This window comes from Telmatherina bonti (assembly GCF_933228915.1).
Source record: "Telmatherina bonti genome assembly, chromosome: 5".
NCBI classification, from domain to species: Eukaryota; Metazoa; Chordata; class Actinopteri; order Atheriniformes; family Telmatherinidae; genus Telmatherina; species Telmatherina bonti.
Window position 1 is genome coordinate 31,193,614 of NC_136623.1, and position 19,647 is coordinate 31,213,260.

General features: G+C 44.4%; 1 protein-coding gene across 16 annotated transcripts in view; it reads right to left on the reverse strand.

The window, feature by feature from the left end:
• The window catches only part of plecb (plectin b), a 115,013-nt gene that overhangs the window by 50,703 nt on the left and 44,663 nt on the right, over nt 1–19,647 (reverse strand). For 8 of the 16 annotated variants that reach the window (XM_079240600.1, XM_079240598.1, XM_079240599.1 and 5 more), the window contains exon 1: nt 12,790–16,278. The exons of 6 other annotated variants lie outside the window; for them this stretch is intronic. In XM_079240600.1, coding sequence (XP_079096726.1) covers nt 12,790–16,012 — 3,223 coding nt within the window. In that variant the 5' untranslated portion in view covers nt 16,013–16,278. Of the gene's footprint in view, nt 1–5,912; nt 6,110–12,789; nt 16,279–19,647 lie in introns of those variants that run through there. 2 more of the 16 variants (XM_079240593.1, XM_079240592.1) reach the window with 1 other exon arrangement.

The following is a 19,647-nucleotide window of genomic DNA, read 5'->3' on the forward strand; positions in this document are numbered from 1 at the left end:
AAATCCCACAGTGACCTTTGTTGTCCAGACTACCCGCACCAGCTGGTGTGAAGCGAAGAAAGACAAACAACTTTCTGATAGACGGCCGGCAGATACTGTGCCCTGCCCTTCTCATATATGAACAAAACGAAAGATAACAGACAGGTAATTCAACTATTCCCTTTGTTGCTTACAGTGCATGTTTATTTTTTTTTACTCCATAACCATAGTAGCATATTGTTCCAGCACATTACCATGCTATTATAAACAATAAGCAACAAAAATGTTGCATGATCATTCTGAAACTTTTTCATCTGCTGCTTTTTTCCAGTCAGAGCAAAGGTCTAACAAAGCCATCAAGTCATCCGCAGATACATTCCTGTTCAACATTAACCATTATAAAAGGTAAAACTGGAGACAGGAGTGTGACACTTTACACTCTTATCTAAAATTACTCTTTGCCAAGTCTGAGCGTCATTAGCAGTATTCATCAAATCTGCCAGTGTTTTTCCTTTTAAGCCCATACATGTCATGAAGGGCGAAACAGGACAGCCTGAGGGCATGTCTGACTCTTGTTACACTGCTTTGCAGGTTAAAATGGCCCCAAAGCAACAAAGATCAGTTTCTTATAAAATAAGGATTTTTTTTTTTTTTTTGTCTGGAAGGCTTTTTATCTGAGATTCTTTGAACCAGAGGTGCTTTCAGCTCCATGACTTGTGAAATAATAAACTGTGTGAATACAATAAAGCTTCTAATGATAAAACCTGTCTGTGTTAAAATCTGTGAGTCTACAGAAGAAACACACCACTCTGGTTGACATGCGATCTATATGATGTAGAGGTTTACGACAGCACAGCTGAGCTATTCTTAAATCACATTTAAAAGGGAAAGTACGCTGAATATGACGCCCTCTCATTTTACAGAACAACTACGGTCCTGGACCACACATGCAGCCTCTGATTTTCCGCTTTTGCTCTCAACAAAAATCATTAATGGTAGAAAATGATGTACAGAAAAAATTGATAATTTAAACCAAGAACACAATTTTCTAATCAGATTCATAACTTTGCATTGAATTAACCTATTTTCCAAAATCTTAAAAGGTACAGCTGCATTCAAAAGTTTTTAGTTATCAGGTCATGAAGAAGGAATAAAAGGGAAAAAAAGAACAAGATAAGAATATCACATGCTCATTACCAGTACTAAGATCAGATAAATGTGCTTCATTAATTAATCATCACCAAGTGTATCTATTCCAAATCTGCTTGGCTGAAAAGTTGGAGTGGTTTGTCTGCAGGTCCCGACACCTGTGACGGCTTTCTGATACCTGACCCGGCTATGATCAGACCTTGATTAAGCTCTGTGTGTAATAGTGTGACGAGAAGTCGACTTTAAGATGTGGAGAGGGTACCACACCTGTGTGTGAAGGAGTAAATGTGCTCATGAGCTGAAGAGTCAGACAGTAGAGTTCAGACACTCGACAACACATGAAAACAGCTACCAGGACAATCTATACACACCTGATGCAAAACAGCTGATTCTTATACAGTTGTGTCTGGTCATCATTACAGTGATAGGAAGTGAATTGAACCATCCAGCCAGATAAACTGGATTTAATGTGTCGTGCAATCTCTAGCTAACAAGATGTACTGCATGTTTTACAGTGGAAAACAGAACTAGTTTGACTCATTTCTTATGCGGTAAATGGAGTTAAGGTTTTAAGCAGCCACGGTATATATATCTGGTTCTAGTCGAATAGGGACTGAACTCTACACTGTTCAGTTTTGTATTTTTTATTTAAACCTTTGTCTTTTCTGTAAAGCGTTTAGGTGTTTGGACCAGAGAAGATCAGAAAACATCAATCACAAACAAAATGAATGAATTGTGGAGGAATAAAAGTAAACATGACCATTTTCTCATCCTTGTGATAAAAATCCCACATGAGATGTAACTGTACACTCTTGCTACAACCAAGACAATCTTTTAAACGGGGTCACCGGGGGTATGCAAAAACTCACAGCTCAGAACCAGATGTGATGTTTTAAAACATCCCACTGCGGCTCAAATAAGTCCGCTTTACATGAACAGTCCCCATGGGGCACTGGTGCTGCTCTCTAGTCTCTTAGGAGATGGAAACTGAATCCAAAACCCACCTTGGGGGTTTTTAAGAGACCCAAAGGCATATGTTCATTGTTTATGTAATGAATAATGCCCATTTGTTCCTCTGCAGGGCCCACAGTGGTGTGTAAGCCATCTAGAAGTTTTTTTTAATTTTTTTATTTTAACCAATCCTGGAAAAACAGACACACACAGAGTACAGTAAGCAGTAGCTGGATTGTTCCAGAGCGGGACTTCTGTTTCCAGGAAGAATGCTGGCTTTTCCATAGACCAGGCCAGAGGAACACCCAGAGCCAGGAATCAACCATCGTGGTCCAATCAGCTCTGTGGGACCAACATTTATCTCTACCCTTAGCATGTCAAACAGCGCTTTATACTTTACTTATGCTGTAAAATAACAGATTCTCTAGTTTCAGCCCCTGTTTAAGACGGCTGTGTCGAGCGCTTTCTTTAGCTCCGAGCCACCTGTTATGCATGAGGATACTGGGTATGAAAATCTCTGACGGACCAGTTATGCAAAGCAGTTTATCATCTCATTAACAGCCTTGTTCTAAAACACTCGTCACTCAGTGCAAGTGTAAAGTCAGACATCATGATGCTGAAGCACGTAAAGTTTTAACAGGAGGAAACCCTTCAGTAAATGCTGTGGGGCCCCGCGGGGTTAGATGTGCCGATTCAGGCAGTCTGATGAAGAGAAAACACACAACTTAAAGGTCAAAACTTCGCGGGAGAGCGCAGAGGGATGCACCTTGTGTGTGACACAGAGTATTTACAGTTTCACTCAGCTGCGCCCCTTTGTCATGACCTTTCAGATGACACCATTCCAACATGGTTATCGGGATAGGGGAACGTTAGCATCCACGTTTCCCACTCTACACACTCAATCCAGCATGGTCTACTGTAGTGGTTCCCAACCTATTTCCCATGAAGACCCATCTGACATAACAAAAAAAATAAAAATGCAGTGGACGCCCCAACATGGGACATGGCCCTAATCTAAATCACACTGTATGAACAGTCAAAGCCTCAGGGACTCCTGTTGACATTGGGGGACACCTGGTTGTGAACCACTGCTTTGCTGCATCTGGCCAGAAGCTGAACATGAAATAGATGAGGTCCCATTAGCATAGTGTTTGCCCCCACTGCTATAATAAGTGACAGCTCAAGACAAGGAGCTAGTGAGTGGATAGAGGTCAGAGCTGTCATCATGCAGGATGGTGGTCAGTGAGAGTGGGACAGCTAAGTCCCCATGATCAGCCTGGACTATAGAGACAACAGCTGCATTGCCTCTTCCATATCTCCAACGATAAAACGTGAGCAGGAAGGATGAGAGACTGAATATTACAGGAAGTCAAATGTGAATAAGTGATGCATTCTTTACACAATCACGCTATTATCTTAAAAAGACAAAAATACTGCATTGTTTGGATACTTTATAGAACTTCTCTTAAATAAGGGTGAACTGCACTAACCAAAACAAAAGTAATAGGATGAAACACATTATTTTTCAGTATTAGAATGCAACATCTGCAGAAACCCACACTGTGGACACAAACCTTTTTTTTAATTTTTTTTTATTCAGGGTCAAACAATAAGAGATTAATGAGTCTGCTGCCACTAAATCTTTTTTGTTGGTTTCAAAGGCTGTCAGCCTGGTAAGGGACTTGCTGTGCCTCCAACCTAGCAGGTGTTCCAACCCATTAGGGAACCTACTAAAGACAAGCAAACAAACACACACATACACACAGGGACCTTTTATGTACAACTAAACATGACTGACCAGTCTGTGAAGGACCCTAACAAAAGTATTTTTATATCAGCCCTCTGAAGTACAACAAAAGAAAATCAGTGCAAATAAATTCAGGAGAGTGAAACCAGGACTGCTTTATCGTCTATGAACTCTTATCAGACAAACATGATGGAGAGGGGCCATAAGAGAAACTGCAACATGAGCCAAGTGTTTTAAGAGTAATGGGAACTAATCTCTTTATGGCTGCACGGAAGGACAAACAGCCGCTTGCAGCAACATGGCAGAGAAAAAACTGGCACGTTAAGGTCTGTTGGCTCATCTGACTGGTCACTGTGGAGAATGGCTGAAATCTTTCAAGGTTGCACATGACCAATGCAGGAGGTAAACATGCCACACATGAAGCTGTGCATGGGTTTGGCAGCGTTAGTAATGTGGCCTCTGCAGATCATAACTGAGAGCAATAAAACTAAGGTGAACGCTCCGAAAACACGCAGACAAACTGATTCATACGGAAATATTTCTGAGCCAGTGTTTAATGGCTGATAAATCTGTATTTACTGATCTGTTAGAGGAAGATAAGGATCCTTGTAGCATCCAAGAACTTGTCTTTACTGCTTATTTAACCTTTCTTTCTGATGTTGCTTTAATATCCTGCATCTTTTTTTTTCTTTTTCTTTTTTTTGCAACAAAAAAGAAATCAGAAAGAAAATTGGAGTGATTTATGGTAAAACCGCCAGGGCAGGGAGAATGGGTCTTTAGGGGGAATGAGAATGGGTCTTTAGGGGGAATTGCAGGCATTTGTATGGGTGGAAATAGCAATAAGGTAAGAGGGGATGAGGAGTTGAGTACAGGCTGTCGTGACAGGTGGGCCTCAATGGGAGTGGGGAGAGTGGTATGGGAGGGGCGTGGCACGCAATAAAAAAAAAAAAAAGACAACTATTTTTCCCACCCTGAAGGGTTTACTAAAAGCCCCTTGGTAGTTCTGCTTTTTTTTTTTAACCCTTTAAACTACATAGATAGAGCAGGTGTGATTTGTAGGTGTCATTATGACACACTGTGGTCCTAGAGGCACCTGGATTATGGAGAGCATCTGCAAACGTGGTTCTGAATACTCTGGCAGCTGTTTTTATGAACATCTCTCTGTTAGTGGACACATTTTACTTCTCTGGCAGCATCACAAAAGCGGAGATCAACTTCTGAGATGCTGGTAGTCAGAGCACTCACTGGGTACTCAATGGTCAAAATGTCAGTATGTGAGCATTGCTGGAAGAAACTCAGCTGGACTGATCCTATCACATGATGTTCCAGTTCAAATCCAACATAAATAATGATCTGTTTGATAAAAAAGGAAGAAAAAAAAAAGATTTTACTGATTATCTGACACATTATCTGTCCCTTGTTCTGTTTGAATTCAACAACTACTTCATGTTAATGCCTACAGCTTTGGCTTATAAACAGTTTCTGGGGAGTATAATCATGTCTGATAGAACACATGCAGGGGTGGTGTAATAAAACCTCACCAGTAGTTTCAATAGAAACAACAAAGTGACATCAGGATGAGAGCAGTTGGTCACAATTTAATGGTGATCTGAAATAGCCAGACAGACACACACGGCTGTCTTTCTTTCTCACTCACAAACATACACACACATATATACAAAACACATAAAAAGATCTGAATAAAATGCATTAATAAATCACTGGTGACTGCCAATCATCAGATGTCTGAAGAGGAGGTAACAGGAGGTTATCACCACCCGATCCCTGCCCTCCCCCAATTCCATCAACATACCAACACATAAAACAAAAAATAGAAAGCAACCAGATGTACCATTGATTCCAGTCAGTAACACTGTGGACAGGACACAGTGATGCAGGAGTTGCCATTTGTTGAATGTGAACGTGTGTGCCTGCCCTGTTGGTGTGAGTGTACGCACTGTTAGGGATCACAACAAGACTTCACACAGTGTGTTTGCCAAAAACACGCCGACAGTCAACAGCCAGGCAGACAAACACAGTTAAACACAGACGAACATGACACGGCAATTCCACTCCAGTCACCTACCAGGTATGACCTTCATCTAAGAAGCGTATAGAGAAGAAGAGGAGGGCAAAGATGAAGAAAAAGAGAGCTGGAAGAGGAGGAATGAGGAGGACAGGGGAGGCTCCAGCTTGTTTGCGTTGAACTGTTTCTCCCTTGTCTTAAATTTTGACAGGCTGCGCCTGCTGCTTGGATCTGTCAGCTTGCTCTCCCTTGGTCAGGGGAGGAGGGACAACACACCGAGCCTGGGGAATGGGGCAAGAGTGAGGGGCACAGAGGGCTAAGAGGGGCGGGCAGCCAGGAGCGGGGGTTGGGGGAGAGCGTTGGAACTGTCTGACAGCTATAAATATCCCACAGAGCCAGTTGATCACACAGCGTCACACTTAGAAACTGATGGAAGTACTCTACCAGGTCACTTGGCTACACTCAGCCCCCAGAATTAAGCAGGACCCCCCTTCTCCCCCTTCCCATCTCCCTATCCTTTAATAATTCTCTGATAAGTCACAGCCAGTAATAAGAACTCAAGTTAGAGCTGAAGTATAATATGATTATTAAATGTCAGAGTCATCTGTTGGACATCATGTCAGCATACACACATGCAGACTCATCATTAAGGAAGAAATGACGCAACACACATCTCCTCACTGATACACAACACAAGATGAAGTGTGATCACACACAGAAAACACTATTACACACCTGTTAGCATTCATTCTGGTGCACACCTTTTAATCATTCATTTTTCTTAAAGAAATAAACAAACAATAAGGTTCTTACTGGATGTCTACATTTAAATGACAAAAGTTAAACAGGACAAGTTCAGAGTGACTGAGAGGGGAAAGCACCAGCAGGACAGAAATAGTAACAACAGTAAATATGAAAGCTGAGAGCTAACACTGATGGGATATTTAGTGAATCAGACCATCTCACAAAGAGTTCAGAGATAGAAAAGTTCAAAGCACAACTGGACCAAACAAAGTTGATCCCCTGCTGCTTTGGGATCACACGAACACTCAGTAATCTTTAAATATAGAACGCACTAATATACATGTGGCTTTCCAAATTGCGGTGTTGACAATTTGCTAAATTTCTCTGGAATGATAAAAGTGTCTGAAGAGCCTCTCCGACTGAAACAATAGATGAAAGTCCTATCGCGCAATGAAAAGCGTCCATACCAGGAATACTTTGAAGGAGATTTAAGGAGGATGGAAGGGCATTCCTCCATTAACATACTTTCTCAGCATTTGTAAAGTTCTGATCTCAGACACTTCACACACATAACACACACAACATGTCATTCATGTTATAGCAAACACTGCAACGATGCTCTTCCATCCAAGGGATATATTTCGTCTTTCACTTCACCCAAACCGACTGGTAGAAGCTCAGTTGTGTAAACATCACACTGCCTCCATGCTGGAGGCCAGATGTCTCTGGAAAAACTAAACCAAGTGCTGGACAAACACCCAGATGGACCTACTGACTGATACGTTTTTAAAGTTTAGGGAAATGAACTACCAACACTTCAGATGTTTCACAGAACTGAGCATGCGTTAGTCAGTCCAACGTGCACGCTGGGAAATGACTAATGTCATAACTATTTTAGCCAAACCCTCAATATGTTCCACATGTTATTGATCCCTCTGTTTCTGGGGTTAGGTCCATGGTGAGTCAAGTCTTGCTTCATATGTGTGCCTCTGCAACACTCTCCAGGCTTTTTAGCCGTTATGTTGCAACAGCCTCACATTACATTTAATATCAAACATATTGTGCAATCACAGCATTCAGATTATACTCCTTATCCAGCCTCTTCAAGGTTTCAAACTGCTTCAGTGAGCAGATTGTTATCAGCTTGAAATAAATATATTTAAGTAAAAAAGCAGCCGATGCTGTAATCTGTAAGTTTCATTCAGAACTAACATACACACATACACACACACACACACACACACACACACAGTCACATCATGGCTCCATTGACCATGTTTGCTTGGTGTGCTTGTAAAAGCTTCTAAAATCCAGATCGTGATGTTCTGCTGATGATAAGAAAATTCTAGAAGGGATATCATAACCTTCAGCAGTAAAAGATATGATACAGCAGCCAAGGTTACCAACTTTGTTGTGGGCAAAACATGACAGCTGGCCAGTAGCAGAAACAGCGGCAAAAGGTTACTTGATCTGCAGAACCCTTATGCAGATAAATGAGCAGAGTTCAGGCTTTTATGTCCCACATTTTTCATTCATTTTAGACCAAAATGTCAGATTCCTGAATAATTCTCCAGGACTTGAGAATGACCAGTGTGAGTCATAGCGTGAAAATGACATCCCACCATAATGAAAGGCACAGAGCTGCAGTATGCTGTCGCCGCTCCTTCAACAATCACACAAGTATGCACTGGGCATAATTTCAGAGATGAAAACATGTGGGACATCAGTGACATGTCTGGGATGTGATTAGATTAACTGCCTCTGGTGCCATGTCTGGGCAAAGTTTAAACAAGCAAAACTGCAAAGCTGCAGTTTAATGGCGGACTGACTGCAGCTCCCATGCAGCTGAAAATCACAAGTGTCACACGCAATGTTAAATAAAAAAAAGCATCTTTAAGAGACGGAGCTGAAAACAAAATTTTTGTGGTAGAAGTCAAACTTTTCCTAAATGCTTTTCTTCTTCTTGTTTTTAAACGACTGGCAACATGACCTCTCCCTGAGCCGTCACCTTATCGTGGTGGAGGGGTTTGTGCGTCCCGAAGATCCTAGCAGCTATGTTGTCGGGGGCTTTATGCCCCTGGTAGGGTCACCCATGGCAAACAGGTGTCTAGGGGAGGGACCAGACCAAGCACGGCTCATAGACCCCTATGATGACGACCAACCTGGGCATGAATGTTCCCTTGCCCGGACGTGGGTTACCGGGACCCCCCTCTGGAGCCAGGCCTGGAGGCGGGGTACGAGAGCGAGCGTCTGGTGGCCGGGCCTTCGCCGTCAAGCTGAAGAAGGAGTCCTATCGGGCCTTCTTGGCCTGTGGGACTCTGGAGGCAGCTGATGGATACCGACGGGCTAAGCGCCATGCGGCTTCGGCCGTTGCCGAGGCAAAAACTCGGGCATGGGAGGAGTTCGGCGAGGCCATGGAGAAAGACTTCCGGACGGCTTCGAGGAGATTCTGGTCCACCATCCGGCGGCTCGGGGGGGGAAGCAGTGCTCCATCAATACTGTGTACAGTGGAGATGGGGTGCTGCTGACCTCAACTCGGGACGTTGTGGGTCGGTGGAGGGAATACTTCGAAGACCTCCTCAATCCTACCAACACGTCTTCCCATGAGGGAGCAGAGCTGGTGGACTCAGGGGTGGACTCTCCTATCTCTGGGGCTGAAGTCGCTGAGGTGGTCAAAAAGCTCCTTGGCGGCAAGGCCCCGGGGGTGGATGAGATCCGCCCGGAGTTCCTTAAGGCTCTGGATGCTATGGGGCTGTCCTGGCTGACACGCCTCTGCAGCATCGCGTGGACATCGGGGGCAGTACCGCTGGATTGGCAGACTGGGGTGGTGGTCCCCCTTTTTAAGAAGGGGGACCGGAGGGTGTGCTCCAATTACAGGGGAATCACACTCCTCAGCCTCCCTGGTAAGGTCTATTCAGGGGTCCTGGAGAGGAGGGTCCGCCGGATAGTCGAATCCCGGATTGAGGAGGAGCAGTGTGGTTTTCGTCCTGGTCGCGGAACAGTGGACCAGCTCTATACCCTCTCTGGGGTCCTGGAGGGGGCATGGGAGTTTGCCCAACCAGTCTACATGTGCTTTGTGGACCTGGAGAAGGCATTCGACCGTGTACCCCGGGGGCTCCTGTGGGGGGTACTCCGGGAGTATGGGGTACCGGACCCCCTTGTACGAGCTGTCCGGTCCCTGTACGACAGGTGTCAGAGCTTGGTCCGCATTGCCGGTAGTAAGTCGGATTCGTTTCCGGTGAGGGTTGGACTCCGCCAAGGCTGCCCTTTATCACCGATTCTGTTCATAACTTATATGGACAGAATTTCTAGGCGCAGCCGAGGGGTTGAGGGGATCAGACTCAGGATTGGGTCCCTGCTTTTTGCGGATGACGTGGTCCTGTTGGCTTCATCTGGTCGTGATCTCCAGCTCTCGCTTGAGCGATTCGCGGCCGAGTGTGAAGCGGCTGGGATGAGAATCAGCACCTCAAAATCTGAGACCATGGTCCTCAGCCGGAATAGGGTGGATTGCCCTCTCCGGGTCGGGAGTCAGGTCCTGCCTCAAGTGGAGGAGTTTAAATATCTCAGGGTCTTGTTCACGAGTGAGGGAAGGATGGAGCGTGAGATCGACAGACGGATCGGTGCGGCGTCTGCAGTAATGCGGGCTCTGCGCCGGTCTGTCGTGGTGAAGAAGGAGCTGAACCAGAAGGCGAAGCTCTCGATTTATCAGTCGATCTACGTTCCTACCCTCACCTATGGTCATGAGCTGTGGGTCGTGACCGAAAGAACGAGATCTCGTATACAGGCGGCTGAAATGAGTTTCCTCCGCAGGGTGGCCGGGCTCTCCCTTAGAGATAGGGTGAGGAGCTCAGTCATCCGGGAGGAGATCAGAGTAGAGCCGCTGCTCCTTCGCATCGAGAGGAACCAGTTGAGGTGGCTCGGGCATCTGGTCAGGATGCCTCCTGGACGCCTCCCTGGTGAGGTGTTCCAGGCACGTCCCTCGGGGAGGAGACCCCGGGGAAGACCCAGGACACGCTGGAGGGATTACATCCCTCGGCTGGCCTGGGAACGCCTCGGGATCCCCCCCGCAGAGTTGGCAAATGTGGCTGGGGAGAGGGAAGTCTGGGCTTCCCTGCTTAGGCTGCTGCCCCCGCGACCTGACCCCGGATAAGCGGCAGAAGATGGATGGATGGATGGATGGCAACATGACAAAATCAGGCACACCTAACTGTAATTATCCAGCAGGGTGTAACTGAGCTGGTTGACAGGCATTTCATTACCAAACATGCCATGAATACCAGAGTCAGAGGATAATAATGCTAAAACAAGTACCTGTGGAAACCTCAGCTTCACCTAACACCAACTGTTATATGTGTGGTAAAAAGCAGAAAGTGTTTTGTCAAATGAAATAAAAACTAACAGTAGCTGTTTTATCGCACGGCGTTGAATACGCATAACATGGAGGTTTGCTTGTTTTATACCTCTGACTGTGTCGAGGCATCTGGCATCTGGCTGAAAAGGATTGTTGGTCATGGACAGTAGATGTCAGCAGTGCACTGCTGTGCCCATATCAGAACATCACACACCCAACAAACCTTTTCAGCCAGAGGTCATAATCAATATTGGTTAAAACTAATTATTTTAACTACCAGTGCCAGTCACAATCACAATTTCTCATAGATATTAAAATCCAGCAGTGAAGTGAGCTTCGCTCAGTACATGGTGAACTTTATTTTTTGTGTTTGTGACTCATAAATTTTTTCTTTCACTGCAAAAAGGACTTTTTTCCTTGATGAGTACCACAGATTGAATCAAAGCGCCAGGCTGCTAATTGAATCCAGATCTGCTGTCACGTGTGAATCCAAACAAACACACCCATAGAGCTGTGAGTAACCTATTCCAACTTCCTGACTTTGTCCACTGCTCACACCCACAGCAGGCAACGCCCATGCACACTCTTTTACATATAATCAAAACAACTTATTTCATTTTTGAAGTTGTGACAGACCTAAAATGTGAGGGTCATATGACCCTTTATTCTCTATTTTGTATGAGTAATACAAGTTTCAGTTCAGCTAAGCTTAGCACAGCGCTGAGTGGCACTTTGCTCTGGACTCTGTAACTTTTACTTCTCCAATCCAGGAAGGGAGGACAGCACATCGTAGTGCAATCCCACTGCCTACATAACTCCCATATCCTACGCATACATAATGGTATGTAAGTTGGTATGCTTATCTCTAATGCAGGACAGACTGAGGAGGGAAGAAAAACAACCACAGAATGTAAACTAGAGCCAAGAACACAGTATTTCTAAAGCAACGTGTGGACAAGCTCCCAGAAGCACCACACCCCCATCACTTGGTTAGAATTGCTTTAACTCATGCGCAACTACCTCTGCAGGGAACAGGCGAGGCTGAATCTCAGCAAACAGCCCCACCTTGTTGGACTGACAACAAGTCTGCAATCCCACTGGCAAATGCTCAGAGGTTACCCCAGAGATTACTTTTCTTTCAACAGTGTCCAGAGCTTAATTCATTACACAACAGAAATGATATTCTCCACCCAAAGCACAAATAAGTTTGGAGTTTGGAGTTTAATTTGTCATAAAACTAATGCAAAAAGGCCAGAAACTAGAAGCTTAAACTGTCATCAATCCTGCAAAAAAAAAGAAAAGTTTTATTTAAAATTTATAGGTGTAATTATGCGGTATCTGTTCCCTCCCCCTATATATTATCATGTGTAGGGAAAGACTTTAATTTAATCACACGCCTGTGTGGAATCTGATGCTGTTAAGACTACAATTACTAAACTGTTACTGATCCTTTATCTCTTCTAACACACACATGATTAAATCACAGCCACGTGCCAATGGTCTTTTCTCACCCACATAGTGAAACTATTCCTAACGACAAACCGCCCTCACATCCCAAAAGAGAGCCTCTGTCGTGTTAAACTCCAGGAATAAACTGTAATCAAATCATCCAAACAGCACTTTAAAAGAGATCTAAAAGACCATTACACATTGGAAATGTTATTTACAATATCAAATACTGTAAACAGCATGCAGCCTGAAGCAACACCAGAGCTGACATCAGGTAGCCCACCTTAGACCTCCAATACCTCCAGGAATGCTGTGTACCAAAACACAACTGCATCACGTGCACAGATAGATTAGGACGAGACAGGAAGTCAGTTAGTGTGTATTCAAACAAACCTTCAGTGAAGTTAGGCCATGTCTTCTCCTCTGGTTCCTCCAGTGAGTGGATCACGTCAGCCTCAGGTGATGCTCCTTGCCCCTTGACCCCCGCTGTCCCTGACAAGAGAGCTCGCTCTATTGCGATAGCTTCCAGAACATCCAGGTCCAGTTCTTCTTCCTCCACCTTAGGCTGTACAGCTGGAGGAGGTGACTGCTCCCCAACAGCTTGAGGACTAAGGACCTGCTTCACTTCAACAATCTCTTCCACCACTACAATTTTTCTCTTCATGGTGGCCTCGTCTGTGTAAGGTCTTTTAGAGTTACAGGTGCCCTCCAGGTGAGATGGGTCAGGCTGGTCTATAGGTGTGTCAGTGACAGAGGGTGTGTCCTTTCCCAAGTCCTTCTTCTTCTCTTCCTCCTGCTGTAAGGCCTCAGAAACAGAGAGCCTTTCCTCTGTGCTGCACTCTGCTGCCTGACTGGCCGAATGCTGTGCAACCCTGGGAGGCTCCTCTTGCTTGACGAGAGAGCTGGCCTGTGCCTCAGCTGCCTGTGCTGGTGCTGCTGACGCCGATTCTCCGGCTGCTGGTGCTTCCCTCGCAGTGGAAGATGTCTCTGGTTTCGGAACCTCCCGCTTTATTTTTTCTGCAAAGAGCGGTGCTGGCTCCACCTCCCCTTTGTCTGCTGAGAGCACAGCTGCTGCCTGCCTGGTTTCCTCGCTGCACATTCTTTCAGGAGTCATCTTTGGAGGAACTTTAGTTCCTGTCAGAGCAGAGGCCATAACAGGGGAGTCTTGACCTGGGGTCTCAGGAGGTGTTGTTATGTCATGGATTGGCAATGTTTCTGTTTCAGGCAAAGAGACAGGTTTTGTGTTTATGCTTTCTGCCTCTGGTGACTGCTTTGCCTGTTTTTTCCCTTTTCCTTTCTTCTTTCCCTTAGAGGGCTCCTTTGCAGTTTCCCCTGCATTTATTGAGGATTTAGTCTGAACTGTGTCTTTCTGAGGTTCTGGCACGAACTCCAGGGTTTTCTCTTCAGGTTTAGTGTTTGTTTGTATGAGCTCCACTTGTCTTATTTTCTGCACTGTCACTGTTTCCACTTTGGGGACAGTCATTTCCTCAGATTTCACAGGCTCCATTTGGGGCAATGCAGCCTTCTGTTCGTCCTTGGGGCATAATGGTCCCTGTGTGATCTTGCTGACATCGCTCACTTCTATTTTGTCTTCTACTTGGACATCCACTAGGGGCACTGCAGGGACAGCAACTAATTGTAGTGGTGTGTCTTCTGATATGGCCTTAGCTTGTTTATGTACCTCCATCTTTAGCTGTCCTTCAGTTTGTTTAGGGACTTCTTTTATTTGTTCCGTCTTACTTTCTAATTTAGCCTCAACCTTACTGGACACATTTAACATCTCTGAGGTAATGGTCGGTGTAGGTTGGCTGTTATTTACTTCCACCCCCTCTGGGGACTTGACTTTAGAGGTTTTTTCCATCTCCATCTTTGAGTCAGGGGGTTCCTCAGTACTTATGTGCTTAGATATCTCTCCTGGAGATTTCTTTTTCTTTCTCTTTGATTTTGAGCTTCCTTCAACTACTTGTTTGGCTTCTTTAACTCCCTCTGTATTGGCAGTAGTTTGAAGAAACAGAGACGAATGGAAGTCTTCATGAACTATTTTATGTCCCTGTACTGGGACCTTAGAGACCTCCTCTGGCAGCACTGCTTCTTCTTGTTGGACATGAGGAACGTTTACACTAGTTTCCTCCTGCTGTGCAGTCACTTCGGTCACTGTTACTTTCACTGTGACAGGTTGTGCATCCTCAGCACTGTGTGGGGTTGCAGCCGCAGTCCCGTTGACAGTTTTCATTTCAAGTGTTGAATATTCATTTTGTGTTGTCTTCTTCAGAGGCACTTGATCTGTTTTTGTCTTTGCTGTGAGATTCTTGGAGTTCACTTCAGCATATTTTGTTTCTTGAGTCACTTTAATTTGAGCGATTTCCTCAGCTGCAGTACTGGACTCTGCTGGTGTCTTGGTGGTGCTGTAGTGTTTGCCATTGGTGGTCTCCTGACTTATTTTGGCAGCTTTTCCTGTTTTTGATGACATTGAGACTTTTGTCTCAGCGGGTTTAGGTGAGTCCTCATACATATTTTGTTTTTTCAGATTTCTTTTGCTGACATCACTAGCAACAGGCTGAGTGTTGACAGAAGTGGTAGAGCTGGTAAGCTCTGAAGACGTTTCCTGAGCAGCTTCCATTGTAACTGGTTTGGGCTTCCCTTTACCATTTTCTGTTTTAGCTGTGATACCGATGCTTTCAGGTTTTGCCATTTCTTCTTTGATCTGCACATCAGACAGCAATGTGACAGCTGGATCATCGAGTACTTTCTCTTTATTCTTTGTTTCCTTGATTGTTCCAGAAGAGGAAGATTTAGTGATCTTTGATGTTGAGACACCTGCAGCTGCACCCACTGTAGCCACAGATAATGGTAGGACTGAAGTCAGAGAGGTCTGTGACACATCCTGCTTCAAAGCTGGGGTCTGAGCAGGAACAGAACTTGGCATCCTTTCCTTTTGGACATCCACTCTCTTCTCATATGATGCTTTCTGACGAGTGACTGTTCTCACCTTGTTCTCTTCCATTGTTAATTCATTGTTGAAACTGGTTCCTCTCTTATAAAGAGGCTGATGCTGGTCACCAACGTCCAGTGACACTTTTGGCCCGGTGGGTTCTGCAGACAGTGGACAGCCCCTGAACCTGGGAGTCCTTTCAGAGAAATTCTCTCGACCCCCAGGACCCATCATCTTATGGCGGTAACCTTGACGCTCGGCCAGTGCTTCCTGGCTCTCCATTTCACCCCTGCGTCCCGGCTTGGGAACATAAGACGTAGGACCTTGTACAGATTGGACCCTTGTAGCACGGTGGGCAATGGCCAAAGTGGCAACTGGCTTCCTAATCCTCTGCAGAGAGGCTGGAATAATCTCTGTGGGCAAGTGGAGGTAGTCACGCAGATAAACAATGCCATCATTGGTCAGGTACCAGTAATAATGTCTCCAAGCAAATGTTTCCTTGACATAGCCACGAGACTTAAGGGAGCCCATTGCACAGATCACTTGTAGATTACTCACATCTTGCACTTCAGGGTGCTTGACCTGAGGCCTTTTGTCCTTCTTGGCCACCATAACGCCATCTCGAAACAAGATCTCATAGATGGCTCTTAGATCCCGCATGGGCATCAGCTTTCCAGCAACCATTGTGCTTTTGGTCAGTTAACTCTTTCAAAGTTAATAATTTTTAAAAAGTCCAACGCCAAAATAAGTGAAATTACAATTCCTCAGTTCTTATTGTGTTAAAGGAATCGACAGGAAAAACCAGCTGTCATGTGCTTCTCAGTTCAATTTGAATAAAGTTCAAAGAGCAAAGCCTTAATTTTCTTACTGTCTCTTCCTTGTTTTCTTGCTGATCCTTCAGGTGCAGTGAAGAAAATGGAAGTTCCTCACTACGCAGGTTGTCCCTACTACATTTAATGGCAGGGAATGACCAGGCTCTGTTCTGCCGAGATGGCAATGACAGAATGGAAGACAGGCAGCGTGTTTGAGCGAGTGAGGGAGGGAGTGAGGCACACTTCTCTTGCCGGCTCCACCTACCTTCTCTCTTTTATTCTTAGGAAAAAATGAGTATGGAAAAAAAATCGCACCAAAGTAAACAGTAGATGAGGAAGTAAGAGAAGAAAAACAAAATACCTGCAATAAGTCGACTGACATAAAGACAAAGTAACTTCAGAGAGTGAAACAATGCATGCATGAAGTGTGCACAAGCACATGTTCTGCTGCTCTGTGACTTTTACTGAGACACCCACCCACAAATGAAAGCACACGCCCCCCCCCCTGTTCAATACACACATACACATCTCATAATGCTCACTACAATGGGCTTACACACACCCATTGGTGTGTCATACCCAGTCTTCCAATGAATGAGCTACAAGGAGATTAGTTATAAATGATAAAACCAGTTGGCATTAATCTTCCTCTCCCCAGGCGTCTAGCTGGATTTAAGTCGGAGGAGAAGGTATCCAGTTTTACACATTTCCTGATCAGGTATCACTGAGGAGCTTTTACTCTACACACCAGTTGTGGCTTTCAAATCTCATGACATACTCTGCATGACGGATGAAGACGTTTGGAAATAAATCTTTAAATTAATTTGAACACAGACAAGTCAAAAAGGCTTTATAACCAACATTGTCTGTTTTACATTTCACATGCCAATTTTATCCCCTGCAGCTAACATTAAGAGTAATCCTATTCATATGTGTGTTTGTTTGGAAGGTCTCTAAGTCACCAAAACAAGACAGCTACATGGGCTAATCAGTATTTCCCTACGCTGCTCATTAAAGTGATGCAACAGGCTGTAAAGCACCCTAAAGTTGTATTGCTGCTCCACAAAGCTAACATTAGAGCTGGGAACCAACAGTCTGTCTTGGACAACTATATAAAGAACCGTGCATTATAGCTAACCTTTTCTGCACTCCCTGAAACATGATATCAGATTTCCATCCCTAGATCACTTCTCTCTTCTGTACATCTGTCCCCTGTTCATCTCTCAGTGTCAGAGAAAGTGTCCTCTCATGGCCAGGAGAACTGGAAGGGAAGCTGACAACTGCTGGTCGGGGGAGAGGAGCACATGTTCACTTCCCGCTGAGGAGACAGGGATTTACTAAAGAGCAGAGTAAGCAGACAGTGCTGCCCTCAAACACAGTAGTCTGGTTAAAAAATTATAGTGGCTGTGAAAGGGGAGCGATGAAATGATGCATTTCCCCTGCTGTTTTAGAACCACACCATTACGCATCTAAACGCAGGCACAAAACTGTTTTGCTTGTACTTGCCATGGCAACAGTCAAATGAAGTAAGCCAAGTCTGAGTGAGCTACATATCCACTTTTAAAGCTGCAGTGGGAAAACCGGACAGCTGGCCTGCATAGTCATATGTCACAGCATTATTTGTCAAAACACTGTTAAGTGAAACCTAACATAGCAAAGTTATATTTTTTATATGCAAAATGCTTAAAAACTGAGAAAAATATTAAACCTGGATTTAAGGAAGAGTCCCCCCTAATACCTTTAACATTTCTTGCTCGCAACCCAAATGCCTTTTTTTAATCCTAACTTTAAAAGAATTCATCTCACACAATCAGACTGACATTTTTCAAGTTAGGCTTAGAGGTGATGCCCTGGGCCATGTGCATACCTATAGCAGAAACGCCTCCAACCGTTCAATACTGCATGTAAAGGCCGTGCTGCAGAGGGCTGGGAGGAATTCTTCTAAACGCATTCTCTGTGTAATCAGTGACAAGCGGCAGTTTGACTGGCAGTGATAAAGATACAGTATTTCTGACAAATGAGGCAACATTATGCAAGTGCTCGTGTGAAATTATACGTGATGAAAAGTTAGCATTTAAGTCTAAGTAGGTTGGTTGTGAAGCATTTTATTCCTCAGCTCATTTGTCTGCTCAGCTCCATCCTCTTGGCAGCTTAAAAGTTATGCAAAACAACCCTCCCTCCCAACTTTCAAATCAGGCCCATGACAAATAATCTGTCAGTTGAATACATATTTAACCTAAAGCTAAAGGGCTTTTTCAGTTGGAACAGGATGCATCACAAGGTACAGTGTTTTTCTCTCCAGGTTGCATATTAGTGTGATTTCATGCACAGTTTATGCACAAAGAGTCCAGTGAACTTCAAACACCCATCTGGCTCTAACCTTAGCTTAAAGAAAAATGCCTACAGTCACTCAAAAATTTGATATATATGTTTCGAAAGCAATACTTCATGACCAGGCAGAATCGTTGGATTACAGTGGAATTAACAATGTTTTCATTCCTCTAAGAAGCCATGTAGAGAGAATAGGATGTGCCCTAAATATTCTAATGCACAATATGTGTTCTTCAACTATAAACAGATGCTGGAGCAGCTTAAAACTAAACAGGACTAAAACTAAAAATAAAAAATAAATTGGACTGAATTAGGTAAGAGGAGTATCTGAGCTGTTTCCCGTTCAGGCGTCTGCTTCTCCTGCTACGTTTCAGACCTCCCAAAGTCCCAGAATAGACTTGTCACCACCAGCTGATGGTATCTGGCGACTGGCCGAGTGTAAAGGCCTACTGCTGGGGGGGTGTCATCGTGCTTTACACGTGCCCTCTACCTAGATACGACAAACTACTTCAGCCTCTCCTAATGAAAGCAAAGGTCAGCAGGACCTTTGTATCCATCCAAATCCGACCATCTTTCTTACCTCAGAAAATCTCCTTAAAGCAGGTCATTTTTATCCCCTTACAAACATCAATTCATGATTTTAATCCCAGTAGGATCACTACATTGTAACTTTAACTAACTTCATCTAAGTTGATTTGCCACAAAACTCACAGCTAGGTTTAATAAGCTCAGCTTTTTTACACAAAGAAATGCGACTCAGTGCTTTAAATTAAAAACTTATTGACCTCCTTACTTATCAAGTTATACAGACCATAAATTGCACATCGATACACAATATTCACACTCCAACACACGAACACACACCCACACGCAAACACACACACCCACACTTGCGCATAAAATGATGTCTCAAAAGCACTGTCCTATTCCTCACCAACCACATCAAACTTAGACACTGGAAGTTGAAATACCCTCAACAGGTAGAGCCCACGCCCCAGAATGCATAGCTGACCCCTGATGAGCCGAAACACAACCTGAAATCCTTGTTGCTGCAGGTCACAACTGGCTATGACTCACTCCCACTTTAAAACTGAAGGAGAAGAAGATTTTCTGAACCGTTCAGGTGTAGAAGAGAAGCTTAATCTACCGTACATATGTTATTATATGTTTGGTTCA